Genomic DNA, 23,402 nt, shown 5'->3' with positions numbered 1-23,402 from the left:
TTCTTTATTCAATAAGTATTTGACTTAAATTAAATATGATTACAATTTGATATTTTATTACGAGATATATGTCTTTATATATAAATTAATATGAATCTTTTTAGATTTTTTAATGTTATTTTTAAATTTTTTGTTCACGCAATTCAATTTATATATGTTTATAGTTTGCATATTTGTTTATATTATGTTCAAAATTAAAACGTTTTTGATAAATATATGTATGTGGTAATATGTGTTATATAATTGTTTTCTAAATGTATTTTTAAAGTAGTATAAAATGTATCTATTGTGTATATAAATATTATAAGAGGTGTTTATATATGTTTCATAAATTTAAATAAATATATTGTGTTTAATAGTTCGTATATATGTTTATATTATGTTGTTTCCATGTTTTCAAAGTTTAAGTAAAGTCTTTGATTAGAAAAGATCACAATTTGTAAGATTCTTTTACATTCATTTATTCAGTTATAGTAATAGTAAGATTACTGGTAATATGTTTAATGGTAATAGTTAAATTGAAATAGATAGTATTAGGCTCAACGAAGTTATTAATGTAAATGCTTTTGCATTTACATTAATAACTTCGTTGAGCCTACTTGCAGGCAACTTGAAAATAGTAGTCAAATGAAAAAAAATAGATCTAGGCAGGATGAAATTAATAATTGTTGAAATGCTAGAAATGTTGCTCGGCTAGCAGAAAACTTGACAGAATTCAGTGTCAAGCAGTGTTAATGTCTGTTAATTTGGTTTTACTTTAGAACAAAGCAAAGTATGAGTTTAACTATTATATAGTATCAATTAACACTTTTAAATTTAAATAATTTTAATTTTTTTATAATTTTTAACATAGTTATGTTCTTTTTTTCATTTTTAGTTTGTCTTCCCTTTGTCGTACGACGATGTACCAACATGAATTGTTTTCTAAAAGCTAACATGAAATAACAATATTTAACAACTACTACTCTCTTATCATGACATCTTATCTCTATCTGATATTTTGATTTGCGATTCATATATGATGTTTTTCTTTATATTTACTTATCCATTACATTTTTTCATTTCAGATTTATCATATGATGGATTTATGCGATATGAAAGAACGAATATATGTAAATCTTTATGAATTTTTTAAAAACATCTTCTAATAATTAGTCCAGTCAACGTTCAAACTTCAATTTTGCATATGTCATCTTTAAGTAGTTTCTAGGCTTTTCTAAATGTGTTTCTTATTCACATGGTTTTGCAAGCAAGGTATGCAAGCAAATTTGAGCTGAAATTTTTTTTTTTTAGCCTTTAAGGAGAATTGGTGTTACACTTTTTTAAATTTAATTTGTTTAAATATAGTAGTTTTTTACAAATAAATGTTTGTTTGTTCTTTGTTTTTTTACTTATTTGTTTTCAGATTCTTAAGAACTTGGCAACTTATCTAAGTAAGTTTTTTTTTTCTTTTTAGTGCAATTGGAAAGAGCTGAAAGTTATTTTTTAGAGCAATTGAAAAGAACTGAAGTGTTTTTTAGTTACTTCACACGGTATAACTGATCCTGATTTGAGTAAGTTTACTATTTTGTTTTATTTTATATTGGATTTATTTGATATTTGATATATGTTATATTTGATATATATTTTATGTATTTAACATGGAAAACTGACTGTAATTTGTTGACACAAAAGTTTATAAACATAAATCTGCCTATATTTCAGTATATTTTATATTTCTCTGTATCTTTATAAATATTCTTTCTTAGAAAAAATAACAGACTGGAAAAAATAAATAAATTCGTTGAAAGTAGTTGAAAAAAATGATGATGTATTTCCATATTTCATTGTGTAAAGTGTAATACCACTTTTTAAAGGTATGTGAATAGATATATATAGGGTTGCCAGATGTCCCGATTTTACGAAGGAAAACTAAGTAAAAAAAATATTTTTACATATTTGGCGCAGAATTCTCCTTCGTAAAATCGGGACATCTGGCAACCCTAGACATATAGGGGAACATGGGGCAAGATGACAACTGTTTCGAAAAACGCCTGTATCTTAGTCTCTCCCAAAAATTAAAACTTACCTTTAGCTGGTGATGTAGCGATGTAATAAATCAAGTCAAACAAGGATAAAAAGTTTTTTTCTCAATGTCGGAAAAACTTTTTTAATACTTAGCTTTCGTCACAAAAATAATATTTAAAAAGAAACCATTGATAAATCTAGTAAAATTAATCTACTTCCCTTTCAGCTAAAGTCAACTGTTATATTTAGTTTTGCTTAAGAGATAACTGTAGGTCGTCATCTTGTTCCATTCGTCATCTTGCCCCATTTGTCATTTTGCCCCATTCGTCATTTTACCCCATTTTCCCCTATATATATATATATATATATATATATATATATATATATATATATATATATATATATATATATATATATATTTAAATAATTAATTTAGAGTAAAATATATTGATTGACATTGCTTCATTTTTTTATACAAGATTGTGCATTTATTATTTTTGTGCATTAAGGTAAAAATAATTTTGTGCATTTTAGTCTAGATTCTTTTTTAATTAAAAATCATTGATGTAAATTAATGTTGTTTAATATTTTTAATAAATGACTAATGTATGTAAACATATAAAAAGATATGGATTTCAATAAATCTTTAGTTTAAATAAAGTCTTTGATTAGAAAAGATCACAATTTGTAAGATTCTTTTACGTTCATTTATTCAGTTGCAGCAATAGTAAGATTACTGGTAATATGTTTAATGATAATAGTTAAATTGAAATAGATAGTATTAGGCTCAACGAAGTTATTAATGTAAATGCTTATAGGCAACTTGAAAATAGTAGTCAAATGAAAAAAATAGATCATTTTTAAGAAATATTTTACGATTTGCTTGCTATTTTATGGTATAATTGTTTAAATTGTTTAACTATAATTGTCCCTTGATTGTTCAAATATTGTAATAAATAAAATCTTTTCAGTCCAAGTATTTAAGTTAATAAAATATTTTATTAAGTTGTGGTATTATTTGTCAGTGTTACTACATTGTATTGTCTAGCCTTTTTATAATCTTTTTTAATTATACTGTAGTTACAGAATATATACTTTCTGTTATTATTATCCTAATTCTACTAACAATAAAATGCAAATAGTACTTTTGTAATTAAAAATTGTAATTTTTTTTTTAATTTCATTTTTTAGGTATTTGCAGGCTTTACTTGACTTTCCGTTTCTGGTACCTGTGTTGTGACAGATTTTAAAAAGAACTCAACTGATGTTAATGCGGTCTTCGTCGTTAACTATAAGCAATGACGTTGCTGATAGGGAGTCAAAGTTAAAATATTTATAGATAAATTTGTATTAAATTTTTTAGATAATATATCAAGTTATTAATGTGTTTTTATTGTTATTAAAGATTTAATAACTCATAACCCGTATTACGGGTTGCTTACTGCTAGTCATTATCATTATGTTATGAATTCATATTAGTTAATAAAATTGTATTGAATATTTTCTGGTTATCGTGTTTTATACGTGTTCAAATGTGAGTTTGATACTCAATAGGCGTCGTATTGTATACCTGTCTTTATACGCATCTGACGTCTATTTTTAATGCGCGTTTGACACGATAAAATGGCTAACAAATATTCGTAAATAATGCGTATTCTGGAAAGTTTTAAATGCGCATGTAATACCAGGGAAATATCGTATTGAATATTCTCTGGTTATCGTGTTTTATACGTGTTTACAAGAGTTTCAAATGCGAGTTTGATACTCAGTAGGCGTCGTATTGTATACCCGTCTTTATACGCATCTAATGCGTATTTCTAATGCGTATTCGACACGATAAAATGGCTAACATACATACCACATCGATACGTATTTAAATGAGTTTCTAATGCGCATTTACAACTAAATTTGCCGACTGGGTATTTTATCGTGCCAAACACTCATTAGAAATACGCTTCAGATGCATTTAAAAACGAGTATGCAATACGCATCCTAATGTGTATCAAACTCGCATTTGAAACTCTTGAAAATACGCATAAAACACTGTAATTAGATATTATTCAATACGGTGTTTTTTTGGTATTAAATGCGCGTTTAAAACTTTTTAGAATACGTGTTATTCACGAATGTATGTTAGCCATTTTACCGAGTAGAACACGTACTAGAAATACGTTTTAGACACGTAGGTTATTGGACACATAATGCGCGTCTGAAACTTATTTTTATTACATGTATATACAAACGCGCACACGCATTGCTTTTAAAATAATAACAAAAAACTAATACTTGAAAATTTTATTAATTAACTTGTACAGTGTTTAATATGCGCATCTATATTATAGTTTTTATAATATAATAAAAAATACATGTTAGCTTTATTTTATAATAACAAAGTTGCACCAAAATTAGTTGTATACTAATGTATACTAGTCGAGGATTTATTCACCTTGTATAATAAAGGGTGTTTTTTTTAGAGGTATAGAACTTTAAGTTGGCATTACTGTTCAAGATGGCGACCGATTTAACAGGTGACAAGTGATTTATTCTCAGTTTGGTTTGGCAATTCATCATGAATAGACTCACGCCTGAACATCGCTTGTAAATAGTTCAATTTTATTTCGAAAATAATGGTTCTGTGCAGAATACGTATCGCGCACTACGTCCATTTTGTCCTCGACAAAATCATCCATCAGAGCAGTTAATTCGATTAACCATGGAACGTTTTCGCACCACGTTTACTCTTATTGATAACTCGCATCCCCAGAGACGCCGTACGGTGCGTACAGAAGAAGCTATTGCTACTGTAGAGCGTAGCATTGCGGAAGACCCGAATGAGTCTATCCGCCATCGAGCACAGGAATTGGATCTGTGTCCATCCACTGTATGGAAGATTTTGCGGAAGGATCTTGGTATGCGTGCTTACAAAATCCAACTCGTGCAAGAATTGAAGCCAAACGATCATCAAGCAAGGCGTAGATTCGTCGAATGGGCCCAAAACGAGATTGCCGTTGTTCCCGATTTTCATAAGCGAATTTTCTTTAGCGATGAAGCGCACTTCTGGTTGAATGGTTACGTCAACAAACAAAACTGCCGCATTTGGAGTGAAGAATCATCAAGTGTTTGTCAAAACACCGTTACATCCAGAAAAAATGACTGTTTGGCGCGCTTTATGGGCTGGTAGAATCATTGGTCCGTACTTCTTCAAAAATGATGATGGCCTGAACGTTACAGTCAATGGTGATAGGTATATATTACTAGTACAATGGTGATAGGTAAATATTACTAGTACAAGCGGTTTCTTGATGACAAGACCATCTGGTCTTCTGCAAGTTTCCCGCGTTCTTTTAATAATAATGATACCCTGCAGTTATATTCTTTGTATTCTATAAAGTTGTGAGATTTTATTTTTTCTCCTACCATCATATATTTTATAAAAATTGTAAATTTGTATCAGTTATATAGATAGAATCACAATATTGTAAAGATAAAAGAACAAAAAAAAAAAAAAAAAAAAAAAAAAAAAAAAAAAAAAAGGTATAGAGCCATGATTACAAACTTTTTCATTCCTGAATTGAACAACCATGATGTCCAAGAGCTGTGATTTCAACAAGACGGCGCAACATGTCACACAACTCGTGCCACAATCGATTTATTGAAAGACACGTTTAGTGACCGCCTAATGTCACGTTTTGGACCTGTGAATTGGCCTCCAAGATCTTGTGATTTAACACTGCTAGACTACTTTCTGTGGGGCTATGTAAAGTCATTGGTCTATGCGGATAAGCCACAAACGCTTGACCATTTGGAAGACAACATTCGCCGTGTTATTGCCGAAATACGGCCACAAATGTTGGAAAAAGTCATCGATAATTGGACGTCCAGATTGGACTACATCCAAGCCAGCCGTCGCGGTCATATGCCAGAAATTATATTTAAAATGTAATGCCACAAGATTATCTTTCTAATAAAAAAAAATTCTTGTCAATCGAATAATCCATCGTTGTTTTATTGCAATTTAAAGTTCTATACCTCTAAAAAAAACACCCTTTATAAATGTATTATTTCTTACAATTTCTTACAATTACTGTTTATACAACTAAAAACACACTATACAACATATTCAAAACTTCTGATGTTTTTTGATAGTTCTTCCAAGATTATGAAATTTATATCAGAAACAAAGAAATTAATTAACCAAAGGAAAAGTTCTTTCTTATACCTGAATGCATGCAGCCAGTTTATAGACACATACCACATCCACAAAAATATAAGTTTCAATTAAGTTAGTTTTACCTTTCTGAATTCTTTGTCACTCATTTTGCCTTCATCCTTTTATTAAAATATCCATTTTATTAAAATATCCCCAAAATATTTTAAAGAAATTATGAAAAAGAAGTAATCTAATTAGTAAATAATAAATATTGCATGAAATTTGAAATTTGTTGATGAATATAAATTTGATAAAAATAGTAAAGAAAACATTTTACAAACTCTTTGCTCCCACATTATGAGCTGGGTGGGCCCAAAAATTAGGGCTTTTTTGTTCCCAAGCTCCAATCACCCCAATTCTTCGCAAAACATTCTTTTTTGATATAAGCATAAACATAAAAAAGTTTGGAGTTTGCACAATGCCTGTAAGTGTTAAAACTCAAACATCTAAAACTCCAGTGTACACAGTGATATTTAACCAAGTAAAAAATTTATCCTTCATAAAAATATTTAATGAAATTACAAGACAAAAAAAGTTACAAAAAGAATGTAGAATTAAATCCAGACAATTTTAAAATTTAAAGAACATAACTTTGAAATTCATGAATACGAAATAAAAAATAGAAAAAAAACACAAAACAAATTTATTTGTAAATAACACAATTATTGTACTATCCTAATAAAACATTAATATTTAGTGTGTTTAAATATCCTAATAACACAATACTGTAGAATAAACATAAACTTCATTAAATGATCTGATTGCATTTCTTGTTTAAACATGGAAAACACTGATGTGTAGCCAGTTACATGTTGCAAGTTAAGATATTAGTAAACATTTTTTCATACTGTAGGTATATACTATTTATACCTACTAATAAATATTATTTTTTCGAAATATATTTTATCAACTATGAAATTAAATAAAAAAAATTTTAATGTAAAGTAACAATAAATTCTTAAAATATCGTTGTTTTTTTAATCAAGTAATAAATTTTTTTTTTAAATGGCCAATTTTCTGAGAATTAGTCAAAAAGTAAAAAAACATAAAACTTTTCTTTTACTTCATTTACACAATTGGTCCTTAGTGTGTTAGGTAAATATTTAGTTAGAGATTTTAAAGTTAATTCATTATTTTAGGCTTTAAGATTTTTTGAAAATCAAAAATGTCAACTTTTGCAAAAAAAAGGAAGATATCTCAAAATATATTTATTAACTTTCAAAATCTTTAGCTTAAAAAAAAAGATATTAATGCAAGTATCAATTTCAAATGTAAAACTGTGTCTATAGAAGAGGTAACATAATGGTTTATCGAGCATCTTTCCAGTCTACACGAAATTTAGTTTTAATAGCCATGCGAACAAATCTCGCTGAAAGATTGGTTTTGGGTTCAGAATCAGTATCACTGAATTCAACATCACCAGAAGAACCAACCATATTTGATACTCTATTTTGATTATCACTTGAATATATATTTACTTTACAGAGATATAAATCTTTTAAATGATTTTTATTTATTTTCCAGTGATGAAAGATCTTCAGATAACAGTTCATCTAATGAACTTGAAAACGTATCAGGGCAAACAGTACTAGAGATATAATTATCATCACATATAATATATGTGAAAAAAGATATATCTCTAGTACTGGAGATATATCTATTATCACATATATTATATGCAATAATAATTATATCTCTAGAATATATTGGCATATGTAATAATACTTTAGCACAACAATATTGTTCGGCTAAAGCATTCTGGGTTTTTTTTGTATTTAATTTCTATTATCGCATATATTATGCGATAACAGATATATTACCATTACAGTTTAAACTGATGAGTTGTAAATGATAACATCATTTAATAATAGTATACATATAACTGTATAGTGCTTTAACGATGACTTTTCTTATAACATACTATTATATAAATGAACTTAATAATACATAACATAATAAAATATTATTAATCATATACTATATTATCTAACATTATATTAATGAAAAAAGCATTGCTACATGTGAAATGGTTTATCAGAAGGATCAATCTCTTATAAAGAGCTATCGTTCTGCTAAAACATTTTACATATATCACAAAAGCTATATGAAGACTATTGGTGTAGCTTCTCGTATATAGCTGAATATTCCTGCCAGAATATAGTTGTAGAATAAGTTTTTATTAAAACAAAATAGGGTAAAAATTTCTCAAAAAACAAGGGGTTGCACCCAACATCACCGAATTCGCTGAAATTTGGCAAAAAGGTTTAAAGATATAAGTTAGGAGAGAACGTAAATTTTTTTCAAAAAATTTTCATCCCTTTAAGAGTTACAGCAACTTGAAGTTAGTTTTTGACCGAAAAATGAGAGGGGGGGGGGGGGGAATTGTGGAAATAGGTCAATTTACTATTATCTTTTTAACAAGCTTGTGGTAATGTTGGGAATCTAAAATTTGGTACCAAAGGAGTTTAAAATCAGCTGAATCTGAAAATCATAGTCTCGTCTCTGTCAAAACAATGAAATATAGTTTATTGTAAGATCCACAAAACGCATTTACTAACAACAATAAAAAAGGACATTGACAAGTATAGCTCTAGAAAAAATCTGACTGATGCAAAAAACTTTTGGTTTTGATTTTCTTAAATATTCGACATATATCTACTTTGCAAACCAAATTTTTATTGGTCTTTTGTTTTGTCGAGAAGTTATTAATGTTTTGGTTTTTCAATTTTTCTAAAGAAATTTTGTAAAAAAAAAAAGTTTGCAAATGTATTTTGACATTGAACTAAATACAATTATTTTTATTTTTTAATTAAATTGGTCTAATTAATCATAATCTATAAATTAATTATATAATTATGTTTTTATAAATCAACTGACTATAATTATTAGAGTTAGTTGATTAAAAAAAAACAGTATATATGATTAAATTATTTACAAAGTTATTACAAAACATTTTTTGTAAATTTATAAATTTGTTACTTGTTATTTTCATTACATAATAGTTATTTCATTTTTGTTACATAATAGTCATGTCATTAAATTAAACAATATTATATAACCTTTTATTCTTAATTGTTTTATTGTAATCAAATAGTGATTATCTCATCAATAAAAAAAAAGTAATAAAATGACATACTAATGTCTAATAAATATTACCATGTTAAGTTATATAACTAAATAAAAATATATTCAGTTATATTTTAATTTCACACAAAATTTTTGTAAATAGTTGGTAGAGAATTGACAATAATTAGTAGGTACTTAAAGGTAATAATTAGTAGGTACTTAATAAAGTATGTCTATTAGAACTAATAGCTATTTCTTCAAGCAATATGTTCCTTATAAATACAACTTAAATTTTTATTGTGGATATATTGTTTGTGTTTAAGTGTGATTTACTTGGTAGGACATAGTATTTAAGATTTCTTGTTTTTAAGTGTTTAGACTGTGATTACTCATTACAGTTTTATATAGATAACAAAATAAATTGCTACTTTGTAAATAATTATGGAGCTTGTTATGAACAGTCATATACCCAAGTAAGAAATCTGATTGAAGATATTGACAGCAATGTTAAAAAACTACTTGTAAAATGAACAAATATGAAAAAAGAACAAATTACTAGCATATGCACACATCATCATGATATGTTAGTTGTAAGATATGAAAGTAATCAGAAAAGTTGTTGTAATCCATTTCTGACTCACCAAAAGGTGTGTAGAGGTAAAAATTTATATATTTATATTTCATTAAGTAATATCGTTCTTAATAAATTGTTTATAAGTTTTTTTAATAATTATTATAATTAATAACATAATTAATTTTATAGTAATATAATTACATAATATAATTAACGTCATTTAAATTTAGATTTAGATGGTAAAGTTGAAAATTTTACTACATTAGTGCCCTCACGTATGGGCAGGGGAGGGTAAGCGTTTTAGGGCTTTTGTTCACAGGCCTCCGCCATCCCGATATTTTGCAAGGCCTCCTCATTTGGCATAGGTATAAACAAACTTAAGTTAGGAGTTTGCACGATGTGTGAAAGTGTCCTATCTGGAACATCAAAAAATTTTGAGGGCGCCCATACATGTGTGTGCATAGAGGAAAACTATACCCTCTACTCCATATACCATACATCTTTTTATGTTGGCAAACTAGAATCTTTAGTCAGAATGTAACTTTTCTATTGATTAGCTGGTTAATTGTGATAAATTAGAAAATCGAAATACGTACTTTTAAATTGAACCCTCCCCCCCCCCCCTATACGCTTTCGTACGCTTTTCGAAAACCTTCCCCCCCCCTCCCCCTATGAGCGTACGTTCTTTATGGACGACCCATTTCAGGGTGATTTTTCGGAAAACTATAAATTTGTAGTTCAAGATGAAGTGCAAAGCATTTATTGGACAAATTTACAATGTACACTTCATCCTGTGATTATTTATTTCAAAAAAGAAGGTATTCTCAAGCACAAATCTTATTGTATTACTTCGGATGATATGATCCATGATGTGAAAATGGTATAAAAAATTATTGATGTTGTTAGCAATGATATAAAAACAAATCTGCCTCAAATAAAAAATATTGAATACTTTACAGATGAGTGTTCAATATAAGAATTGCAAAAATATTTTAAATCTTTGTTTCCATCTTGAAGATTTTGGATTTTCTGCTAAATGGAACTTTTTTGCAACTAGTCACGGTAAGCAACCTTGTGATGGGATAGGTGGTACAGTCAAACGTTTAGCAACACTAGCAAGCTTGCAAAGAGATATGGGTAATCATATTTTATCTCCACAAGCAATGTATAAGTATTGCAATGAAAACATTGAAGGTGTACATTTCATATATATCTTATCAGAAGATTTATTTTTGGTGAGAAAAACTCCTAAAGAACGATTAGATACTGCAAATACAATACCTGGAACACGTAGTTACCATCAATTTGTACCTTATAAGGGTAAAAGTAAATGGAATAACTTTCGGAACTTCCCCCCCCCCCCTCATTTTTCAGTCAAAATCAAGAAAACTTCAAGTTGCTGTAAGTTATAAACGAATAGGAATTTTATGACAAATTTTTACAGTCTTTCCTAATATATATCTCTGAACATTTGTGCCAAGTTTCAGAAAATTTGGTGATGTAGGGTGCAGGTTTGTGTTTTTTTGTGTTTTTTGAAAAATTTTTACTCGATAATAATTTTAGACAATTTTAAAAGTTGCATAAATGAAGTAACGACTTTTCACTAAAACTTCTTAATTTAGATCCAGCGATTTTAATGTACGCATGCGCTCTGCATCCTAACTTTAATTTTTCTGTCAAATGTTTATATTTAAACAAAACCGGGCACGATTACACTAATTTTTGATTAAAATGTGACATTGAACTCAAATTTAAAACTTAAAACTAGATTTTAAGTTTTAAATTTGACGCATTTTTCTGGTATCAACAGCGGTATATAAGGGAAAAGATTACTACATCCGTTCAACAACATCTGCGGAGTAGTGAAATAACATCCGCGCATTTTTGTGTAAGAACATCCGCTTTTTTTCTTTACTGAATTAACATCCGAGAAATAACATCCCAAATTTCATCGATGCATAATAACATCTTTAGAAAGATGTAACTACATCAGGGATTTTTTCGATGTGTAACTACATCCGCCTAAAATAATCCATTATTAAAAATAAAACAAAATGAAATAAATTTCTGGACGTAGTTACATCCAAAAAAAATCAGATGTGTAACTACATCTGGTTAAAATAATGCATTTTTAAATTACTTTTTACCCGGATGTAGTTACATCCGAAAAAAAACAGATGTGTAACTACATCTGTGTAAAATAATGTATTAGTAAATAAATAATTTTCCGGATGTAATTACATCCGAAAAAAATCAGATGTGTAACTACATCTGGTTAAAATAATGCATTATTAAAAAAAAAATAAATTCGGATGTAGTTACATCCGAAAAATCTACAGATGTAGTTGCACGGATGTTATTATACATCAATGAAATTTGGGATGTTATTTCTCGGATACATCAATGAAATTTGGGATGTTATTTCTCAGATGTTATTATACATCGATGAAATTTCGGATGTTGTTTCACGGATGTTATTATACATGGCAAAAACGGATGTTATTGCCCTGACCCGTATATAATACGTGATAAATACTCTGCCTATTTACAATACCAGATGTGCCTGGGACTATTTCTTTTAAAACCAAACTGATTTTTATTTAAAAAAAATTTGTCCCTAAGATGAGTATATAATCTATTGTAAATATTTTTTTTTAAGATTTTAGAAAATGTTGATAAAATAGAGATAGGTTTAAATTTCATAAATATCGTTAACTGTTCTTTTAAATAGTTGGATTGAACTTATGTTTTTCATGTCTTTATTCAGGATAAAGTTCCACAAACGTTGTTCTCGACATGTAATTGAAAAGTCTGATTTTTTAAGGGATGTTGTAGGGATAATAAAATTGCCAATGGAATGTCTTGTAGAGTATTTGTGATTAATTAAGGTAAAATGAGGCTGAAAATATGTTGGAAGCATGTTGTTATGAATTTTAAACATAAATATCAGACTTTGATAGATGATTAGTTCATAAATATTTAAAACAGTTTTTTTAAGTAAAGGCTCGGCGCATGCATATCTACCTGCATTTAAAATTAACCGGCTCGCTTTCTTTTGTTTGCAATAAATTTTTTTTAAAGAAGATGAATAATTACTTGCCCACGCCATATAATAACTAATGTGGCTATGAATAAATGAAAATACAAGTTTTTTAAACACATTATATTCAAAAGGTGCTTCGTTTTGAAAAGGATCTCAAGAGCTTTTGAAATGTTGTTTTCCACTAATTGGATATGAATTTTCAAATTTAAATGATCGTCAAATATTATACCTAGGATTTTCATTGAGTGAACTCTTTTTACTTTAATTTTGTTTACAAATAAATCAGGAAGTTTCAGGGGTATGATGTCAGTTTCCAAATGTTTTGTAAACAGAATGTATACAGTTTTATCTATTTTTACGGACAGTATATTGACTTTAAACCAGTCATTGATATTTATAAGATATGTGTTTACAGTAGAAAAAACTAATTTTAAATTAGACCTCGAAAAAAAATACTTAATATCATCAGCAAAAAGTACAAAATGAAAGAGTTTAGAGGATAAGTGGATGTCATTAATATACAAGAGAAAAAGCAGAGGACCAAGTATTGAGCCCTGAGGGACACCACAACTAATAACTTCTAACTGCGTCCAAGTTAAATTATACGTCACAAATTGTTTACAATTTTGTAGATAAGACTGTAGCCATTTTATATTAGAACTTTGAATTCCATAATTTTTTAATTTGTAGAGAATGATTTCGTGATCGACATTGTCGAATGCCTTCGATAAATCAACAAAAACTCCAAGTGTATAATTATTGTCATCAAATCCTTTCAAAATATTGATAGCCAAATCCATCACTGTATGCTCAGTGCAATGATTTCTCCAAAACCCAAACTATTATAAGACTTTGAAATTATTTTTGCATTCTAAGACTATGTTTGCGTTTGTTTCATCTGCTCCAGGGCTTTATTCTTTTAAATAGGTTTAAAGACACTTGAAACTCCTCAAATGATAATTCTTTTGAGCTATCATTTGAGGAAATTCTTTTGAGCTATCAATTGGATAAGCTATCAATTGGATAAGCTATCAATTGGATGAGCTATCAAAAGATAATTCTTTTAAGCTATCATTTGAGGAAATTCTTTTGAGCTATCAATTGGAACAAATGCAATCATCCACCAGTGTTAAAAAGTTATTGAACACAATTTGGGTATTAGGAATTATATTTGCCAATTCGGAACCGATGTCAATAAAGAATTTGTTGAACTGATGAGCTATTATTAATCTAGGTACTATTAATCTAGGTTCATAAACATCTTTGTTATCTAATTAAATGCGATAGAGAACCTGAGCAATTTTTTTGTTTTCCATTAATTTCTCCTTATATTTTCAAGTGCGTTTAGAGTAGAGTTGTTAACCGGAAGATTTCGTACAATTCCGGAAAAATAAAATTCTTTCGGAAGGATATTGAGAATCAGGAATTTTTTATTTTTCGTACCGAATTTTACGAAACACAAAACCCGCTGCTTTTCATTACGCAAATGCTACTTACAAAATGAATCCGTTCGCTAGTTGAATTACGAAATAAAACTATTTTGCTAGATACGAAAGTAGTGCTTACGGAAGTCGCACTTCCAAAGCGAGCTCTTTCGCCAAACTACGTTTTAAATTCTATAAAGAAAGTTTGTTGGCCAAACGGATATAACTGTAAAAAAATATCATTTTTACATACCAAATGTTTATAATAAAATTTTATTTTGCAAAAATTTTAATTTTATACTTGCGAAACAGTTCTTAAAGAAAAAAATTTATAAAATGCGGCTTAATAAATATATTTAATTACGATTTATAATTAAATACGTATAATCAACTAAGAAACTAAAACACTAATTATTATATAATATTAATAAGTTTCAGTAGTAAACTTTTATAAATAAAACAAGATTTTCAAAAACTATACTTTTTAAAATGTCATTTAATGAATAATAATTAAATAATGAAGATAACTGGAACAACGTTAACGAATGCAATTGTGTAATCGGGAATGCAAATGTGTAATCGGGAATGCAATTGTGTAATCGGGAAACAATGCCTTCTTGAAACCAAAAAATTTAAGTAATGAATGCTAAAACTTAATTATATATTAAAATGCTCAAAAATAGCTCTCTTCATTCAATCTCTTAAATCAATCTTTCTGAAAACTTGTTTTCGAATAGATTTTATGTTTAATCAGTTTCAACTGTTTTATTTTTGAGGTGCTCTTTTATGGGGTCATCCACAAATTACGTCACGCTTTGGTGGAGGAGGGGGGAGGGAGAAATGTAGGCGAGTTTATGACAATTTGTTACGCGGAGAAGGGAGGTCTCGATTTTGTGACGCAACAAATATTTTTTTTTAGTTTTATATTTAGAGAAGACTTTCTTTTAATTAAAAGAGTATCTGACCAAACCAAAACCCTCAGTTGATGTATCTACATGCTGATTATAAAATCAACTTTTAATCAACAGAAAATTTCTTTATCGAGCGGCGAACCCGGAAACCTTGGTTTAGTGGCCTAAAGCGGAATCCAATCAGCCAGGCTAACGTTGCAAGTTTAAAGAAAATTGTATTTATAAAATGATAATTTTGCATATATAATACTTTATATTGCATATATAATATATATATATATATATATATATATATATATATATATATATATATATATATATATATATATATATATATATATATATATATATATATATATATATATATATATATATATATATATATATATATATATATATATATATATATATATATATATATATATAATATTTTGCATTTATTATATATCGAAAGAATAGCTTTTTAAAATTGGTATCATGTTTAAGATTAAGTTAAGCGTTGTTAACTTATACAGCTTTAGACGGAACTATTGGGGTGAAAAAAAAAGATTAAACAGACTGATAAGTAATTAATTATCTCAAAGAAGCTCAGAAAATTATATACATTATTATATTTAAAATCGTTTTGTATTTTGTAAAATTGTGTACATAATAAAGCCAATGATACAAATACTTGTATCGTTGGCCCTGTCAAATGTTTTAATATGCAAAATCCCAACGTTATTTCCAGCCGGCATCACTACGTTGTTTCAACGTTGAAATTTGGTTGAAGCGTTGTTTCAACGTTGTTCAACTATGTCTCAACGTTAAAACAACGTTACGATTTAAACGTTGTTTATTTAACGTTGTTTCAACGTTAAATCAACGTTGACAGAAAAACTTAAATATAAAAAAACCGTCCGTTGAATTGGTGCTTAAAGTAAAAATAGTTAAAGCGAAAAAGTAATTGTGCGGCCGTGGCGCAGTGGTTAGAGTGCTTGCTTTATATACAGGAGATCCAGGTTTGAAACGAGCTTAGGACATATTTCGCGTCACGGTAAGGAAGAAGGCTTGAACTTTCTGGTTAAATGCACTTCCGGGGCGCTGCATTCTTTTTTTCCGTAAATTGTGGCTCCCAAATCACTGATGACGCGTAAAGACCTATGATGGTATAAATATAGCATAATAATAATGATAATAATAATAAGTAATAAAAAATAAATAAAAATAAATAGTAATAATAATAGTAATAAATAGTAATAATTTTAAATACAGTAATATAATAAGTACTATCTATATATTTTACTATATATAGGTATGTATTTTACTATATATTTATCTATATATATTATAGTGATTATCATAAGGATAATGCAAAAAAAAATATATATATATATATATATATATAAAATATAAAAATCATAACAATATCAATAACAAAAAATATAACAGTAAAGAGAAGGAAAGAAAGGAAGAAGAGTCAAAGAAGTAGAAGTCATAGGAGTTTTGTTGTGATCCAGCATTTTTCAAGCATAGAAAAATTGAATATGAATTAAAGAAAAAGAAAAAAAAAAAAAAAATTGTTATAGAGAATTAAGCGGGACAATTGCATAGAAAATAGTTTATTGTTTATTTATTACATGTTATATGGTTTAGTAGTGCCACAAATTTTAGAGCCATATAACTTTACAGGATGATGAAAATGAGGGTACTTGATTGTGACTAAATGAACATTTATATATTTTTATGTTTTATTTTTAGTTTTATGTTTTTATTTTTATTTTATGAGTTTTATATTTTTATTTCTATTTTATGGGTTTTATATTATATATATTATATACATATATATATATATATATATATATATATATATATATATATATATATATATATATATATATATATACATACATACATAAATATATATATATATATATATATTTATATATATATATATTTATATATTTATTTATGTATGTATATATATCTATATTTATATATTGAAACTAAACAAACAACGCATGAACAACATGCGGAATACCAGATTGGCTGAACATGCTTTCGCGATGAGTTTAGAATTAAGAAGATTCCTAATTAGAAGTTAAATGTGTGAGATATATGTGAACAATGTATATATATGTAATAAATAAGTGAAATATATTTATTAAAATTAGTGTTACATTAAAATTTTAATCAATATATATACATATATATCTATTAAATATTTTAATAGATATATAAATATATATATATATATATATATATATATATATATATATATATATATATATATATATATATATATATATATATATATATGTATATTAGGGTGGTCCTTAAAACAACTTTTTTTAAAAAAATCTGCTCCCACCCCTTAAATGTGTTCTATATAATACGAAAACACTAGGTTTAAATTTTTTTTGAAAAAAGCATATTTATAGAGGTCCCCCAAGACCCTTTAATATTTAACGGGTCCCTAATATTTTCAAAAAAAAAGTTTCTCAAAAATAGGTGAACCTGGTACTCAAATGAAGCGCAATTATGAAAAAATTTCAAAAATATTATTCATTTTGAAAAATAAATTTGAAGTTTAAACTTATTTATCACAATTATCATGAAAAATTCACTTATTTCATTTTTTGCTAAAAAACAAGATTTTTACGTAGTAAAACCTAAAATAACTTTATTATTTCAAAATGAATGTTATTTTTGAAATTTTTATATAATTTCGCTTCATTTGAGTACCAGGTTGACCTATTTTTGAGAAACTTTTTTTTTTTTAAATATGACCCGTTAAATATTAAAGGGTTTGGGGGACCTCTAAAAATATTTTTTATTCAACAAAATTTTAAACCTAGTGTTTTTGTATTATATAGAACACATTTAAAGGGTGGGAGCAGATTTTTTTCAAAAAAATTATTTTTAGGGCCACCCTAATGTATATATATATATACATAAGTATATATATGTATATTTATGTGTATATATATATATATAATATATATATATATATATATATATATATATATATATATATATATATATATATATATATATATATATATACTATGTACTAGTTGGATTGTTTGTTTTTAAAATTGCTAAATAAGGTGTTTAGAGGGGATAAAGGAGAAACTTTATTTGTTTGCAGTAAATAAATTTATTGGACCAATATAGCTGATAACATATAGTGAAACTAAATAAGCTATTCAAAAAGGGCAGGAAAGTTGAATGGTAATGATTTATAAATGATTTATTTACGTTTAAGAACGCTGTTTGATACGTGTTATTTTACAATTTATATATACAACTTATTGTAATCAACAAAACTCCCTAGGGATAAACGAGTTTTAAACGCTCGTAAATTATAATAGCGTATTCAAATAAGCGATTAACAAAAAGATTCATCAATAAAGATTGAAGCAAAGCTATACATCTGTTCAGAGTATTCTGATAGTTGGCAGTGAAACCTGGGCAATGAAGGTTTGTGATAAACTAGCATATACTCATATATTGAAAAATAACATATTTCAGTGATGTATACAGACTAATTTTAAAATAGTATACCGGTTTGGGTTCTTAAAGATTTGGGCAGCAAACAGGTTGAAGTAGTTAACAATAAATATAATTCAAATATAACTTTATGAAGTACATGGTTATTCAAGGCTGTTTTAAGGATTTTATTTTTCTCTAGACTGAGGGTTAAGGTTAAAGCACCAATAAGTCTCATTATTCTTCATTTTCTCATTATTATATATATATATATATATATATATATATATATATATATATATATATATATATATATATATATAGTCGAAAAAAATAATGACAACTCAAAATTTACACAAAATATCAGTTAAGTAGAAGAAGACAAAAATTCGGAAAATGATTATGAAAGTGAAGAATTTCTTTATGATTATTTGTCTCAAAGTGACAATGACACTGTGTTTTTCTCAGAAGAAATTGAAAAAAACGATGTTTCTTTTAATCATAAACTGGCGAAATGGCAGTACAGCACTGCTGTTCATGTGAATAAGTAAACGAGCTGTTAGTTATACTGATAGCAGATGCCTTATGCTATCTGCAAAAACAGCCTTTTTTATACCAGTCTCAAGACCAAAATAACAGTGTTGGCCACCGCGCTTGCTTTCAACAGTAACTGATTTTGGAGCCTGAAGCAAAGTTCTTTTATCTTTCAGTGAGGATAAGAAAAAAGGAAACAAAATCAGATAACGTTGATAAGTTCTCGATGGCTGAAGGCAGTATGTTGTTAATTATTTTTTAGTGAATTTTTGTTTAATTTTATTAGGTTTGTAAAAATATTCAACAAAAGTTGTTTTGTGAAACTATTTTAAGTTGTAGAGTTTCAAAAGAGAGTGTTATATTTTCTTACTGATATAAGAAATCCCAAAACACAGTGACAAAGCCTGATTATAATAGCAAATTTAGAAGCCAAATAAGTTTTATTTTGTCGGTAGCTAAATTTGTTGAAGTGGACAAGATATTAGATGATGAAAAAAACACAATCATCAGGAGTGAGTTTTAATAAGTTATTTATTAAATAGTTATATCATTTAGTTTCAGAACTTTTTTTAATTTTATGTCTACAGCTTTATGTCAAAACTTATAAAAACTTATAACTGTATATATTAGAACAATGGCTTCTTATTTGGTAGTATAATTTGAATGGTTTAAGGGCAATTAATGTTAAATGTCTACAGTTTCATTTTCATTAATATGATTATAATACATTATGAGCGAGGTTAGGCAATTTTTACAACCAGATGCTATTCCTGGTGTTAACTTGTTATTCAGATTAGGACTGATTTTTTTTTTGTTGTTATACTAACAGAAGTTTACCAGACTATATAGTGCTATGAACGGTATACCTTTATAAGATATATAAAAGTTTTTTTTTTTTATTTACAACTTCTTCTATTGAATACGATGAAGTGACTGAAACTTTAATTGTTTAAAAACGTAGGATTGAGTTAATGTCTTAAGTAAAATAAGAAAAGCTTAACTAATATAATATTTTTATTTTTAATAAAAACAAAAATACTGATGATGTGGTATTAAAAATTGGTATTAATATTATTGTTTATTAGATAAAGATGTGTAAAAAATAATTTACAAGTTATTATTTGGTCTTTAAAATTGTTTGAATGATAATTTATTGAGATGTTTTCTTTTTTAATTTTTGTTGCTTTTATATTATCAAACTAGGTTATTGTTGTGTGATATTTTGTAATAAACTTTATATTATATTTTGTATTAATAATGAATATTATCTATTTTTGGGATTCCTGGGATTCTTTCATTATTTTCCTTTGATGCCTTGAGTTATTTAAACATAATATATTCATAATATAAACATAATATAATATATAACTATGCAGATTAATAGAATAATAAATATGTTTATAAAAATGAATTTAAAATATAATAAATTTATAAAATAAAGAAAATCTTATCTTTGCTAATAATGTCTACTAATATTATTGTTTAGCAAGTATCATGGTTATAAAATGTCAAGATTTAGCTAGTTTAACTAGACCTGTTAGTACACTTATATTATGGTTTCTACGTTTTTTTATTAGTTCATATAATATTTTCAAAATCAAATATGTGGAAAGGAGCTGTTTGGAATGAAGATTTACAAGGAGATGAAGGTGTAATTCTATCTAATTGGATTTGTAATAAAACTGCTTATTGGCCTCCAGGTAACAAAGCATTGACTGCACTAATATGCTGAGAAGAATTGGCTTAAGTTTCCACAAATTAAAACTAAATTCTCTTCAGGTAATACATCTATATATTACAATTATTATTTTTTAAATAATTTTGTTAGGAAGAGTTATTTTATTGATATAAAATATATAACTTTTTATATAACTATTCATATAGCTATTTCAATTCCCCAGAAAGCAAACATGATTGTGAAAAATTTGAATTTACAACTGCAAAAGAAAAATGTTATAATGAGAATGTCTATTTACGAAAAAGAAAACTAGACAAAGAGAATTTCCCAAGTAGGTATTAGTTTTATGTGCTTGGATTTTATAAATTTCAATTTTTATACCTAAAAATAAAATTGTTTTTGTAATTTATACCATAAATTAGTAATTATATTTTACAGGTTCAGTTATCAAAGATTTAGATGAAGTGTCAATGCACCTGACCTCCAGTTGTTCATTGATTAAATCTATAGGTATATATATATATATATATATATATATATATATATATATATATATATATATATATATATATATATATATATATATATATATATATATATATATATATATAAACAATTTTTAAATGTATAGAGTGCTCAATGTTCTTAAAAGAACAGAACAATTATGTATTAGTAAAAAATCACTTAACAAAATTTTTTTTCATTTTACAGTGTTTCATCAATAAAGACTCATCATTTCTGATGAGTATTTATTGATGAAACTCAGTGTAAAATGAAAAAAAAATTTTGTTAAGTGATTTTCTACTAATATATATATATATATATATATATATATATATATATATATATATATATATATATATATATATATATATATATATATATATATATATATATATATATATATATATTTTCCCCTGAAAGTGCTAGGGATTATTGAAAATTGCTTTAGCAAATGCATGATATTTAACATGAAAAATGACATTATTGATCTCTGTCCAAGCCCCATAAGTGTAAAAACATGGACGTTAAACCTAAATTAAAACAAAAAAAATCCTCTATATTAGGTGCAAAATCTCCTCCAAAATCCTATTTTCTTATGAAAATTTTATGTGGCCACCCCGATTATTACTTTTCAATGTTAGAAAAATTTAATATTTTGATTAATAATTTATTTTGAAAAAAGGTTGTTTCATTTAAATTAAATATTTGAAAAAATTATTAATTATCATCTAACAGCAGGGCCGTCCCGAACGAGGGGTGTAGGGGGTGTCCCAAAACCCTCAAAGCTGTTATATAAGCATTTAAGTTGACCCATTTCGCAAGTTTTGAACTATAGTTGGCTAATTGCTAATATTGAGGACCTTTTTTGTGTGTGTGTGTGTCTCTAGTTGGCAAAAAATACAAACAATCCCCCCCCCCTCCCCATGAGAGACCACTTCGGGACGGCCCTGCTGTTGGATGATTATTAATAATTTTTTATAAGTTTAACACCTTTTCATTCATTATATTTTTTTTAAGTTTTCCTTTTTTGATTTTTTTGAATATGTTTTTTTTATTTACAGCTTCTTCTATTGTATTCAATGGAGCAAAAAAAACCTCGGTTAATGGAATATTGTTTGATTTTCTAAAATACGCTCCATTTAAAAAAGGTGATGGAAAAGAGATTTTATTAAGTTATATGTAGATTATATTCAATTATTTGTAAATCTTATTCAATTATATGTAATATTTAAATATATTTTTCAATAAAACAACTTTTATCTCTTGCTTTAATCATACTATTTTAACTAAACTAAACTGAAAAAGTTCTAAATAGTCTAAGTATAGACTATGATTAGATTTAATATCCATAATTTACCTTAATAATGTAATAGAGAAGTGCAACAGCACTATTGGGCACGCATACTACGTTTTGATATTGATCTCAGTTTTTATCAACAGTTTCTGTGATTACAAAACGCTTTTTAACAGCCGGTTTAACGTTGATAAATCAACGTTTAAAAAACTGTCATTCTTAACGTTGTTTCAACGTAAGTTCAACGTTATTGTAACGTTTTTTTGGCTCGAATCAACGTTGATATAATTTTTGAACCTAACGTTGATAAATCAACGTTGAAAAAAACTTTCATTCTAAACGTTAAATCAACGTTAGGTTTCAACGTAAGTTCAACGTTATTTCAACGTTGTTTGCCTTAATCTTACGTTATTAATCTTACATATTTCAACTATTTTTTGAAGCAAAGTGTAGAATATACTTTCTAGATAAAAGTTTTGCTCTAATGTATCCGTCTCTTCTCATTTCTCCAGATACATATACGTGTGATTTTGTAACCAATTGAACATATCTTTCTGCATTTTGAGAATGGCATGGAAAATCAGTTTTTGCATATTTTGTATTGCGTTTTCAATGAAATCATCACATAACTCTTTTAACATAGGTGGTAAAGTCTTTGGGTGTTCCTCCCGATTTATAAGACTAAA

At 26.9% G+C, this 23,402-nt stretch overlaps 1 protein-coding gene and 2 long non-coding RNA genes across 4 annotated transcripts; all 3 read left to right on the top strand.

The window, feature by feature from the left end:
- The first annotated feature begins 78 nt into the window (after positions 1–78).
- Positions 79–3,390, top strand: LOC136081786 (uncharacterized). 2 transcript variants are annotated; one of them, XR_010639119.1, is made up of 5 exons: positions 79–772; positions 878–1,254; positions 1,457–1,553; positions 1,749–1,856; positions 3,199–3,390. It is a non-coding gene; the product is annotated as an uncharacterized LOC136081786 (long non-coding RNA). The 2 variants fall into 2 exon arrangements; XR_010639118.1 differs by lacking the exon at positions 79–772 and having other exon boundaries at positions 779–1,254.
- Positions 3,391–4,720: 1,330 nt separating this feature from the next.
- LOC136081337 (uncharacterized) lies at positions 4,721–5,188 on the top strand. Its single transcript, XM_065798647.1, has one exon. The coding sequence runs from the start codon at positions 4,721–4,723 to the stop codon at positions 5,186–5,188; it is 468 nt and encodes a 155-aa protein (XP_065654719.1).
- Positions 5,189–19,034: 13,846 nt separating this feature from the next.
- On the top strand, positions 19,035–22,579 carry LOC136081010 (uncharacterized). Its single transcript, XR_010638811.1, has 5 exons — positions 19,035–19,479; positions 20,818–21,019; positions 21,125–21,249; positions 21,357–21,428; positions 22,484–22,579. It is a non-coding gene; the product is annotated as an uncharacterized LOC136081010 (long non-coding RNA).
- The last annotated feature ends 823 nt before the right edge of the window (positions 22,580–23,402 follow it).

Source organism: Hydra vulgaris, chromosome 06 (assembly GCF_038396675.1).
Source record: "Hydra vulgaris chromosome 06, alternate assembly HydraT2T_AEP".
Classification (NCBI taxonomy): Eukaryota; Metazoa; Cnidaria; class Hydrozoa; order Anthoathecata; family Hydridae; genus Hydra; species Hydra vulgaris.
The sequence above is the reverse complement of the archived record's forward strand: the minus strand, read 5'-3'. Positions and strand labels throughout refer to the sequence as shown.

Coding starts and splice junctions, on each gene's coding strand:
- LOC136081337 (XM_065798647.1), top strand. CDS start 4,721: ATGGAACGTTTTCGCACCACGTTTACTCTTATTGATAACTCGCATCCC.